The sequence below is a fragment of the Notolepis coatsorum genome, assembly GCF_963971535.1.
Source record: "Notolepis coatsorum genome assembly, chromosome: 11".
Taxonomy (NCBI): domain Eukaryota; kingdom Metazoa; phylum Chordata; class Actinopteri; order Aulopiformes; family Paralepididae; genus Notolepis; species Notolepis coatsorum.
In genome coordinates, this window is record NC_140175.1 from 92,749,857 (window position 1) to 92,763,065 (window position 13,209).

General features: G+C 46.8%; 1 protein-coding gene across 2 annotated transcripts in view; it reads left to right on the plus strand.

Annotated features, from left to right (window-relative positions):
• ctif (CBP80/20-dependent translation initiation factor) overlaps positions 1-13,209 on the plus strand; it is a 216,500-nt gene that overhangs the window by 40,669 nt on the left and 162,622 nt on the right. For both annotated transcript variants that reach the window (XM_084324355.1, XM_084324356.1), the window contains exon 4: positions 10,359-10,487. In XM_084324355.1, the coding sequence (XP_084180481.1) occupies positions 10,359-10,487 (129 nt within the window). The remainder of the gene's footprint in view (positions 1-10,358; positions 10,488-13,209) is intronic.

A 13,209-nucleotide genomic window follows, 5' to 3' on the forward strand; every position in this document is an offset into this window, starting at 1 on the left:
ACCTTCTGTATTGTCACAGCGAAAGGGTTAACCGGCTGTCGTATGGCAGTGAAAGGGTTAAGCATCAGGCAAAAACGGGGCCATTTTTGTTTTCGTTTTTGACGACTGCATACCTTTTTTGCAAAGCTTAGCTTTATACGTTATACTTATAGCACATGCATGAGTCTAGTCTCTTTTGAAAGGTAACATTCTGAAGTTGCTAAGTCAATAAAGATCTGCTAATGCAGGGGTGGCCAACCCGCGGCTCGCGAGCCGCATGCGGCTCTTTGCCCGTCAATGTGCGGCTCTTCCATCTCTTCCATTTTTACTTTTTTTTTTTTACTTTTTTTTTTATGTCACTCATTCCATAAGGACGTAGAATACACATTTACAATTTTTTTTAAATGGTCCATTTGCATGTTCTTGGTATCTGAATCTAGGGACATATATGGATCAGTGTCAGAAATAGTGTGTCTGTTACTAGGCTTGAGTAAATTGTAATGAACCAAAGGAGAATATCAATTCTATTTAAAAAAAAATTATCTTTGACTGTGAATAACACCATGCTAAAATTTACCAGACCTGAAAAATCTAAGCAAATGAATAAAGGGAAGATGATTAAACAGAAGGTTTTGTAGATACAGTACTGAATTCTGCCATCTTTTTTATAATGTAAATTTCTCCACCATTTTTCATCATATTGCAACACCGTTTTTTGCAAGACGTTCACAGAAAGGTAGAGAAACTAACTGCGTTCTGTTTTATGGCAATAACGTTCAGGTTTGTGGGAGATAATCCGAAAAAATAAGAGAAATTAAAAAGTAAATCCAGAAGTCAGATGATTGACAGGGGCTGGTGTGAGCTGGGTAGGGTAGTTTTTCGAAATTTGAAAGCCCTGAGTCTCTTCCTTCAAAATACTACACTCACTTTTGGCTGTGCCACTTCCTCCTGTCAATATGCGCCGGTTTCCGACTCAATGCCCTGAGATTTCTATAATCTTATATTTCACTAATAACAGTTAAAATAATTGGTAAACAAACGTAATGCTGAAAATATACACTTTTACTGTATATCTCGGGCTTAAGAGGTTAACCCTGTGAGGCCCAAATTAAAAAGAAATTAGCAACTTCAGAGGCCAGAGGGTGGGACATAAACACATTTACTATCAAATAGCATTGTGAGGCTGAACAACAGGACCAATTGACTATACATGTGCTTAAAGGGGAACTATCTTATAAATGGCCTTTTTCAGTGTTTACCATTGTTTCTTAGCTATGTGGACTTATATTAATAGGATATATGTCTCTAATTCTCATATTGGCGCATTCTTCCAATTCTCCTCACAATATTCACCCTCACTGAACTGAGTCATCTGAAAATGTGCATATCTGTGATGTCAGAGATTTCTCAGCTGCATAATATAATGTGGCAGTTGATGTGGCAGTTGGCACCAGGCCACACAGTGGTTGGCGCCCAGCCTCAAAACGGCTTAAGATCTTGAGGTAGAAAAATGCGGTTTTTAGTACTTGATTAGAAATACAAAACAATGCGTTTTTTCTTTTTTTTAAACCTAGGTGTTCCATAGACTCACAGGAATTGTGTAAAAGTGCCCAAATAGTGAAAGAAATAGTAAAATAGTTCCCCTTTAACATTTTTTAAATAAACATTATTTTTTTTAAATGGCTAAAAGTGATTTTGTAATTTTGCAACCGTGGGTCTCACAGGGTACTTTTAACCCTGTGAGGCCCAAATAAAAAAGACATTAGCAACTTCAGAGGCCAGAGGGTGATACCTATAAACGTTAGGTTATGACTATAACCAAGTTCTGTTAGTTAGGGGCGATGCTTGGCATCACACTGCACTATCTCGCGTACGTGCACGCGTACTGAATAAACCACAAATGTACCTCTAATACCAGTATTAGTCTGACCACACCCCTCATCAGCTTACCTTCATAAGCAGGTGTGTGGTCACCTGCTCTCCTCCTTCCCAAGCTATCACCACAAGGTGAGGACAAGGGCTGCAGCGGCCGTCTGATGCCAAGCATCGCCCCTAACTAACAGAACTTGGTTATAGTCATAACCTAACGTTCTGTATCGTTAGTGGCTTAGCTTGGCATCACACTGCACAAGGGAGGCCAAGCGGAGCCACTTGGCTGACAAATACACCCCGCTGACAGCCCCCCAAAACCATCAGAACAGGGAGGGCCGAGCCCCCCCGACCCCCCCTAATGGAGGGTATCCCCCCTATTAGAGGCTTCACGGGAAGGCGACGGACCCGACCGTGCGAAGAGGCACTCAAGCAACTTAACGCACAGGGTGAGCAGACCGTGGCTTGACCCCACGACTACACACACGCACAACCCGCATGCCACCCGGGAACGAACGGAGGAACAACCTCGTCACTGCCCCCAGAATCACGGGGTCAAGGGCAAACCCAACCCCGTGGCAAGGCCGTAGCAGCGGAGCGCGCCGTAAGCCGAGCGGGCCCCGTCCCCCCAATAGTACACCGCCTGGCACACTGACCCTGCAGAACAGGCAGTCAGCATGGCCGTAAGCACACAAAAAGGTTAACCAACGGAAGCAGGCAGCGCACCGGGGAAAAACCAGGCAACAGGCTGTTAACCCTAGCCTGGAGACTGCGGACGAGACAGGCGCCAGAGGGGACAGCTGAACACAGCCGCCCCGGCGGAAGGAGCGTAAGCTGGCGGTGTTGCATGACCAAGCCTCCATTTAAAAACCCCCACCCAGAGGGGTCGAGGCAGAGAAGGCTGACACGATTGGCCAGACGTCATGAACGTGCAGGGGCACCCTCAAACGGTGAACCCGGGAGTTGACACTGCTCCAACACACCAGGGAATCAACCACCTCGGTGTTACCCAATGCGGTGGTTGTTCCTATAACCCCTCAAGAAAAAACTCCAAAACACACCTGCGGATATACACCGGCTATACCGCAGTACAAGTGTTTCAGTTTCCAAAAAGGGTTAACCCAGGCCTACGGGTCGCAAACATCACTTCGGACCGGGCCTGGCGGTACGGGAAGCACAGGGTCACCAGAGGAGGTCAAAAAACCACCCCCACAGGCCCCTCTTCGCCATGCGTGAGAGAGGAGCGAAAAATAATGGAGAACCAGCCCCTAAGCACACCGTACCTGGTATTCCCCGGCGGTCTCCCAACCAAGTACTAACCAGGACCAACCTGTGTAGCGGCCGAGATCCGACGAGATCGAGCGCGTACAGAATGGCATGGCTGTAAGCCATGACGACAGTGCTGAGTAAAAACATACCCAACCAGGGTCTCCATAGCGCTTAACCCTGTGACACCCAGACCGACCTGGCATTTTTCCCCCTGAAAAAAGCCCAAGTCCCTCAGGGTACCAGAACAGCAGATCTGCATCCCCGGCGGACAACGGGTTCAACTGATCTGGACCAGCGTGACCAGAACCAGTCCCGTGCCCTAACCACGCCGACATGCCTACTCCAGGAGAAGGGCAGATATGCGCGTTGATCTTAACATGAAAAGAAGGCGCCACCCAGACGTTCGGACGAACCGCGCCTGGTGGCCCACCCCAAGGGCGTGAGACCCCACTACATATGTTCAGATCCATCCCGTCATCATCCCCCAGACATGAACGAGAATCCGTCGACAACCCACCCAGGTCATGGGATGTGGTCGCCGGAAGAGGAAAACCCCCATCTCAGTTGCTTTATAAAAATGCTGTTTCAACCACAAGCAACCAAGGCGTGCCAGTCAATCGCCTGTTTACAGCGAGCTAGCACTATACGTGCGTCGGGACACACCCCCATCAATGAACAGGCTACTTAGACCTGTCATTGAATCCCCAAGGCGCCCAGGGGAACGACAAGAGGGGTGTGACACTCTCTAACTCCAACACTTCTGGAATAGAAAGAAGGAAGCATCAACAGTATGTATCCCAGTCTACACAGCCGGGGTAAAAAATGTTCACATTTTTACATCCCACCACCCTCCCATAGGAAAGAGACGGGGATCCCCAGAGAGACTTCCCACGCGAGCTGTACAGATTGAAAAGAATATATTGCACCTTGAGCCATGTAAAAAACTGGTTTTAGGGCCTCCGGGGAAGAGGCACTGAACCCATACACACTCAATAAACGAATTGAATCGAATATACATACAATAGAAAAGGACCCTTCTAGAGGGTCCACTCACTTTGACAATCTGAGGAGGAAGGCTCTGTACTCTGATGGAGGCTTCCTCACATGGAAGAAGGAGTCCGAACTCACAGAAGGCCTGAATAGGCGCTTGGTGAGGAGGAGCCCTGACCACCCCCCCTGAAAACGGATCCATCACATGGACCTGAACAGCACACGGAAGTCCTACCAACAGAGACGCGCACGGTGACGTACTCTATGGCGGGGGAATTCCTGCGGTGCACACGCCCAATATACCAGGCCGTGGGACCAGGAACTCCCGCCCCCCCCCCCCCCCCCCCCGTAACGTGCCGAACCGCCACGTGACGGGAACCTTGAAGGACAGGGGGTGTACCCCTGACCGACAGAACAATGGGGAGAGGAAAGGTTACCAGTTCACCCCTTTACGACCCCACACCCATGATACGACGTAACGACAAAAAGAGAATATGACACAGTCATAGTCAGCTCTATGAAGCGTTTCACAGCTCCACACAGCGCATGAGCTAACCTGCTATCTGATTTTTACTAAGGAAAAACACAGAATAGAGAGGGCTCTAAGAACCCCGGTCCAACATACACATGTGCTTCTGTGGCCAGTACAACCCAGTTGTAGGTCACATGACACACACAACCCATCATCACCTACAAAAAATGGCAAAAACACTCAACAGAGGAACGCCGTTTTTTTCACAATGAGAGAATACATCATTCTTGATTAGTATCGACCACAGGCCTTGCTAAGCACACATGACAGCAACCAAACCAATTTCCCTTTAGGAAATAAGTTTCTCCAGCAGATTTAGCACAACCTCAGCAATCAAGCTAAGAGTTACATCGTATCCCTACCACACAAAAGACACAATTAATGCACAACATGTCTGATAGGAGGTGATAAAGTCCCCAGGGAACCGGGGGGGGAAACACAATCCTCCTATTTTACCCTCAATACGGCCAGTTAAAACAGGAAAACCTGTTAATGTGTGAACACACTGTTCATTGTCATTACAGTCTGAGAAAGAAAATTCTTTTACTCACTTGTCACCAAGCATAGCTTCATAGGTTAGTTGCCTTAGTAGTGAGTACACGGTACACATAAACACCATGATGTTTCTCACACAACAACCAGATCAATACATCACGATCTGCACGAAGAAGCTAACTGCCAGTGACAAAAACAGCTCACACATAACCCGCAACGTATCCTAAATGCATTGCAACAACACACGTTTTGGGAAAAAAACACCGTTATTCACAATACATTTAGCAAAGTAAAACCAGAAGACGTGTTATGAGGCCTGGTCAACCCCGTTCCTACCCGGAACGCAGATCAGCGAAGTGCAGTCACAAGACACCGTAGAACACAGCCGTCCTGTGTTGTTCGATCCGGGCAGCGTCGCCGCTCCAACCAGTCGCTACAGTCCTCTTTGTTGACGCAATCCCCGTCCAGGCTCAGGGCAGGGTCGACGAAACATCCCCTGTCAAGGATGACGTCGCGGTCAAGAGTGTAAAACATGTTAAAATCAAAGCACGTTCAACAGAATAGCATCAAGCTAACGGCGATCAGAAGCGAGCTCCCGGCGGCGCGCGAGAAGCTAAGCTCCCCCGCGCCAGCCATGGCCATAGCAGCAAGCTAACGTTACCTAGCGACCACGACATGCTAGCCCCGCAGCTAACAGCTGACTGGCTAATAGTAGGCCTTAAGCAGGCCATGCAGCGATCCAGCAGGCTAACGCAGCAGTTAACAGCTGACTGGCTAACCGTAAGCTATGAACATGTAAACAATGACATAACACTCACCCAGACAGGCCGCCGTTCTGAACCTCTCCTCACTTTTTAAGAGAAAAGAGAAAAAACAAGATGTCAACACCGCTTCACAACGATGACTTTACCACATCCGGCGGAATCAGCACAGTACCAACTGGCCTGTGTAGCTGACTTTGAACACGAATCTGCCGCTATCGCACATTACATGCACATATCCCCTCGTGAAGGAATACTCTCATTTGGATATGAAAGATGGGGTCTTAACACGGTGACAGAGAGAATCCACTCGTCCAGAACACACAGGGATCACCAGTGTCAATGGTCGCGGCCCACTAGTTAAAACTATAATGGTCTCCAGACCAAGGCCTTCTGTCGCCTAGGCGGCTAAACAAAGGACCCTAGCCTGGGGCTGGTTTCCATAAACTTTGTCAAGTAGCCCCCATAGCACTAACAGACAAGTGGAGCCCGCCAGCAAACACTACTCACCCAACCTGGAACGCACCGCTTCTCACAACAGCGGCATGTCCGACAGTTCAGCTGTGGCCTGACAGGTTTCACCCCAACAAACACAGCAAGGAACTGCAGTTGAGAAGCATGCAGCGGCGTGCTCCCAATACGAAAACCGGTGGAGGGTTTTTAGAATGATCATCATCTTCTAGACACTCCAGTACGAAGACAATATCGCCGTATTTTCTCGAAAATAGTGAGAGAGAAAATAAAGATATGATGTCAACGTATCCTTGTTTCCCAAGCTGTTCCTAATCCAATTTCTTCCATCATGGTGTCAAGTGTGGGGATCTACCGAGGCACTTCTTCCTTGTGGTGAAAGCGAGAAGGAGGAGAGCAGGTGACCACACACCTGCTTATGAAGGTAAGCTGATGAGGGGTGTGGTCAGACTAATACTGGTATTAGAGGTACATTTGTGGTTTATTCAGTACGCGTGCACGTACGCAAGATAGTGCAGTGTGATGCCAAGCTAAGCCACTAACGATACAGAACACATGAAGGGTGCCGTGACTGAAAAAAAAGGTTGAGAAACGCTGGTATATGGTGTGGCTCTTTGTGGTACCACAGTCATTTTTGTGGCTCTTAGTCTCTGACTGGTTGGCCACCCCTGTGCTAATGTATTAGAGAAACAGAGGTTTGAACACACTGAAGTAAAAGTTGTGTGTACTCACATGTCTGTTTACTGGTTCCCAGATGCCCGTTTTTAAGTTCCAGCTGAGAGGTAGGAGCTGGAAAACATAAAGGTTCCATAGCCTGAAGTCTTATGTAGTACAGGACCAAAGTTTATAAAGATTCAGACGTCTTCTTGTGTCACCCGCCTGTGTGGGATCTCTTTTGGAGCTGTCGCCCGTTGGCTACACCGGTGATCAATAATTTTCGCCACCGGCGGTGATTGGTCAGTTCAGGACCGTTCATTACCGGACGACGTGGTCACTCGACGGAGCGGCCTGTCAAATGACGCTCGCCGGATATATCGTCATGTAACTCGAGACCCGAAGCACACAATTGGTTGAGTGTGGTGGCGATCGAAAGGCGTCAAATTCAACTTTCAAAGAGTGTATTGGATGATCCGCGAAAAATGCAGCCCGTAGATGGCAGACAAGCACAAAGTGCTGCGACGTGCGCACATCCCGCGCACGGGCGTGACGTAACGTTAAGAGGCTAAAGCAACAGGGAGCCACAGCAGAGTGACTGAAGAGCCTGCACTAGACCAATGACAGACCCGTTGATAGACAGTGCTGCCATGCAGTGGCTGTCAAACTCATGATTGTAGGCCAGGCTTGCTTTCAGAAGAACAGCTATAGCCATGTTATGGACAGACAAAGTATCTTGGAAAAAAGGGGGCAGTGCTGGAAGACTCTTCTCTCTTCTCTTTTTATCAATGAGTCTGTCGGCACAAGTCCCTCTGTGTGTGTGTGTGTGTGTGTGTGTGTGTGTGTGTGTGTGTGTGTGTGTGTGTGTGTGTGTGTGTGTGTGTGTGTGTGTGTGTGTGTGTGTGTGTGTGTGTGTGTGTGTGTGTGTGTGTGTGTGTGTGTGTGTGTGTGTGTGTGTGTGTGTGTGTGTGTGTGTGTGTGTGTGTGTGTGTGTGTGTGTGTGTGTGTGTGTGTGTGTGTGTGTGTGTGTGTGTGTGTGTGTGTGTGTGTGTGTGTGTGTGTGTGTGTGTGTGTGTGTGTGTGTGTGTGTGTGTGTAGTAGAGGAGAGTTTCCTCAGGGGAAGCTGATAACATCTGTACATTTGTTCGCAATAAATTCACAATCATCCTTTTAGTGTGTGAGTGTGTGCGTGTGTGCGTGTGTGTGAGTGTGTGCGTGTGCGTGTGTGTGTGTGTCACACAGCTGATTCCTGGCTCCCTCTCCAGTCAGCATCTCTCTACCTCTGCCGCAGTGTGTGGGCATGTCCTAGGAGCGCACAAGTCTCTCACTTCTCCCAGCCCTGTGTGTGTGTGTGTGTGTGTGTGTGTGTGTGTGTGTGTGTGTGTGTGTGTGTGTGTGTGTGTGTGTGTGTGTGTGTGTGTGTGTGTGTGTGTGTGTGTGTGTGTGTGTGTGTGTGTGTGTGTGTGCGCTTGCGTGTATATGTGCACAACATGTATCTAAGCATGTACGCTTTCATCCGTGTAAACGTGCGTGTGTGTTGGTTAGTGTGCAGTCATGTAGGTGTATATGCGATTTTTCTCTCTTTCTTTCTCTCCCTCTCCCCTCTCCCTCCCTCTCTCTCTTTCTCCTTTTTTTCTTTCTCTACCCTTTACCTCTCTCTCTCTTTCCATCTCTCTCCCTCTCCCTCTCTTTTTCTCTCCCCCTCTCATCCCCCCCCCCCTATCTCTCTCTATCTCTCTCTCTCTCTCTCTCTCTCTCTCTCTCTCTCTCTCTCTCTCTCTCTCTATCTCTCTCTCTCTCTCTCTATCTCTCTCTCTCTCTGTATGTCATAGTATATGGTCATCTCTCTATCACACTAGTCTAATCTCCCTGCTCATCTAACTCCAGCCTCCACCTCCAGAGCACATTATTGATTTTAGAATAGGCGTGTGTGTGCATGCACATTTTGATAGGGGTGTTGTGGTTCTCTTTGCCTGTGTGGGTGTGTGTGCGTGTGCGTGTGTGCGTGTGCATGTGTGTGTGTGTGTGTGAGATCCCAGGACGGATGACGAGGAGCTAGCTGAGTCGTCTCATTATCACATTCTTCTGCCCGCCACTAGACCAGAGACAAACGACACTATTAGGTCACTAATTGAATCACTTTGGATGAATTGTCAGTCAATTAGGTAGGTAGAGGTTAATGTGTGTTGCTGACCAAGCAGTCTCTGCTGCGCTAATTTAGAGAGAGAGAGAGAGAGAGAGAGAGAGAGAGAGAGAGAGAGAGAGAGAGAGAGAGAGAGAGAGAGAGAGACACGCAGAGCTCCGTACTCAACAACACACACCATACACAGGGGCTGTGGTTGCCAATCTTGCCATGGGGCACTCTCGCTCCACAGCTACTGAAGACATGAACTATAAGTGATCCTTTTCTTCCCTCCTCTCATACCCTCTCTCCCGTTCTCCTCTTTGTCCCCCCTTGCTGTCCATCTTCTCTCTCTCTCTTTCCCCCCCTGTGCCTACCTCTCTTCCCCCTCCCTCTAACCTCTCTCCCTCTGCATCCTCCCATACCTCCCCCTTGCTGTCCATCTTCTCTCTCTCTCTTTCCCCCCCTGTGTCTACCTCTCTTCCCCCTCCCTCTAACCTCTCTCCCTCTGCATCCTCCCATACCTCCCCCTTGCTGTCCATCTCTCTCTCTCCCCCCTCTGTGTCTACCTCTCTCTTCCTCCCTCTCCTCCCTCCCTCTATCTTCCTTTCTCCCTCTGCATCCTCCCATACCTCCCCCTTGCTGTTCATATCCTCTCTCTTCCCCCCTCTGTGTCTACCTCTCTCTTCCCCCCTCTGTGTCTACCTCTCTCTTCCTCCCTCTGTGTCTACCTCTCTCTTCCCCCCTCTTCTCTACCTCTCTCTTCCCCCCTCTGTGTCTACCTCTCTCTTCCCCCCCTCTCCTCCTTCCTTCCATCATTCCATTCGTCATCACTTTCACCCCCTCTTTCCCTCTTCTATCTCATGTCCTCCCTGCTCTCCCTCCCTCCCCTCTCTCTCTTTCCTCCATACATTGCTACTTTCTCCTTTCCTTTCCATTCCACCCCCCCTTCTCTCAAATGAACGAAAGCTTATGGTATATAAAACGGACATTCATACAGAGCCACATCCTCCGAGCAAGGTGTGATAAACATGAAACAATATATTTTCCTTGGCATGAAATGGGAAATAGAAATCAAACCATTGGGGACCTGCATGACGCTTCATGGCAGAGTGTGGTAACTGACTGTTTTGACTGACAATACGCATGAATATGCTCTCTCTCTCTCTCTCTCTCTCTCTCTCTCTCTCTCTCTCTCTCTCTCTCCCCCCCCCAGGATGAGTGGGACCACAGTAGTAATGGCAGTACAGGCTCCAGGCCCTCCTCAGGGTCCAGACCAGGCTCAGGCTCTCGTTCCGGCAGCAGGGGGCGCAACAACCAGTTCAAACCCCCGACCAAGATACAGGTACGTCTGAGAGAGAGAGAGAGTGTGTTGGGGCTGGGCAATGTATCCATATTTAGCTTATAAACACACTTTACACAGACACTTTATAAAAACAAATGAAACAAAACATAGCAGCAAATATCAGACCTGTACAATCTACATGCAGACGTAAGATTAACACAAAAGAAACAGAAGACGGAGACTAGAGATAAAACGTGAAGAAGAATTAGAATGAACCCCAGTTGAGATTTAGGCAGCTTAGCTAACATAAACATGAACATAAACCTTATCTCACCACCTCACCTCAGCTTCAATACACTTCTTGATTGTCAGTATTATATCCTAAAATTAATGTTTGAGACTTAATAACTTAGGTCTTCCAGTCAACCCGCCGCAATGTTCGTGTTTTTCTAAGAGAAGACATGTGTTTGGACCAACCACCAGATCTCCCTTCCCGTGCTCCAGTCAGGCCCCAGGGAGTCTAGCGCAGGGAGGGCTTTGCGGCTGCTGCTGTATCACATGGCTCAGATTCCAATACATTGCCACGACATTCCTTGGATGTCCGCCTGGCGACATTCCTCACCTCTGGGGAAGAACAGATGGGAAAGACTCAATGCTGTCACTGATCGTCCTAAAACATGACAACACATTCTCTCAATGCCACTGTAGTAGGAATAGTCTAGATCAGTGTACTATAGTGTAGGAATAGTCTATATCAGTGTACTATAGTGTAGGAATAGTCTAGATCAGTGTACTATAGTGTAGGAATAGTCTAGATCAGTGTACTATAGTGTAGGAATAGTCTAGATCAGTGTACTATAGTGTAGGAATAGACTAGATCAGTGTATTATAGTGTAGTAGGAATAGTCTAGATCAGTGTACTATAGTGTAGGAATAGACTAGATCAGTGTATTATAGTGTAGTAGGAATAGTCTAGATCAGTGTATTATAGTGTAGGAATAGTCTAGATCAGTGTACTATAGTGTAGTAGGAATAGTCTAGATCAGTGTACTATACTGTAGTAGGAATAGTCTAGATTAGTGTATTATACTGTAGTAGGAATAGTCTAGATCAGTGTATTATAGTGTAGTAGGAATAGTCTAGATCAGTGTACTATACTGTAGTAGGAATAGTCTAGATCAGTGTATTATAGTGTAGTAATAGTCTAGATCAGTGTATTATACTGTAGTAGGAATAGTCTAGATCAGTGTATTATAGTGTAGTAGGAATAGTCTAGATCAGTGTATTATAGTGTAGTAGGAATAGTCTAGATCAGTGTATTATAGTGTAGTAGGAATAGTCTAGATCAGTGTATTATAGTGTAGGAATAGTCTAGATCAGTGTATTATAGTGTAGTAGGAATAGTCTAGATCAGTGTATTATAGTGTAGTAGGAATAGTCTAGATCAGTGTATTATAGTGTAGTAATAGTCTAGATCAGTGTATTATAGTGTAGTAATAGTCTAGATCAGTGTATTATAGTGTAGTAGGAATAGTCTAGATCAGTGTATTATAGTGTAGGAATAGTCTAGATCAGTGTATTATAGTGTAGTAGGAATAGTCTAGATCAGTGTATTATAGTGTAGTAGGAATAATCTAGATCAGTGTATTATAGTGTAGTAGGAATAATCTAGATCAGTATGCTGTAGTGTAGTAGGAATAGGATCAGTGTGCTATAGTGTACATACAGGGGTTCGCAGTGGTTTTGCTGTGTCAGAGAACACAAACTTCCAAGATACTGTTGTGGAAAGGTTGTTTAACACAGCAGGAGACGATATTTCCAATTGTAACAAATAGGTAATTTATTTAAGAAAAGAAGTTCTTTAACAGCAAGAGCTATGGGTCAAAGAAGATCACCACGGCTTGAACAAAAAACACTCTGTCCTGGATCCCTTTGCCTGTCCCTAAATCCCCTCTCAGTCCTGCCCCCCCATGACAGATATCATGACGTATCACATCATGTCAGATCTGACATGACGTACATTAAGATGATACGTAGATTTAACATCGGAGAGAGAGAGAACATGAAGAGAGATAAGCAAGATATGATATCCACACACGATATGATGTAAAACATTAAGAACATCGAAGAGAGAGTGAGATGTGTGTGTGTGTGTGTGTGTTTGTGTGTGTGTGTGTGTATGTGTGTGTGTGTCTGTGTGTGTGTGCGTCTGTGTACAGACGTGTGTATTGTATGTGTGTATTGTGTGTGTGTGTCTGTGTGTGTGCGTCTGTGTACAGACGTGTGTGTATTGTATGTGTGTATTGTGACACAGGGAATGTGTGTGTGTGTCGGTGTGTATGTCTGTGCGACTGTGTGTGTCTGTGTGTGTGTGTGTGTGTGTCTGTGTGACTGTGTGTGTCTGTGTGTGTGTGCTGTGTCTGTGTGTGTGCTGTGTATGTGTGTAAGAGAGAAAAGACACAAGATTAGAGCACACGATATGATGTACTGAAATGTCCATCTGCTATCTTGAGGCTGTTTTAAGAACATCAGCCAGACTGTCGCCCTAGTGTCTTTGAGCCCTGCTAGTTGACCTATATTAAACTAGTCAAGACTAACCCCTTTCCTACCTCCACCCTCGTATACACATTTTCCACAACATTCCCCCATTTGGGGCTATCCCTAGTCCCACCCAAATCATATAACCAAGAAAATGTGAACGTCTAACTAAACGAGAAACCACAATTATATAATAAAAGTTTAAATGCCTAATCTAAACCAGAAACCTTACTTCATTCACTGG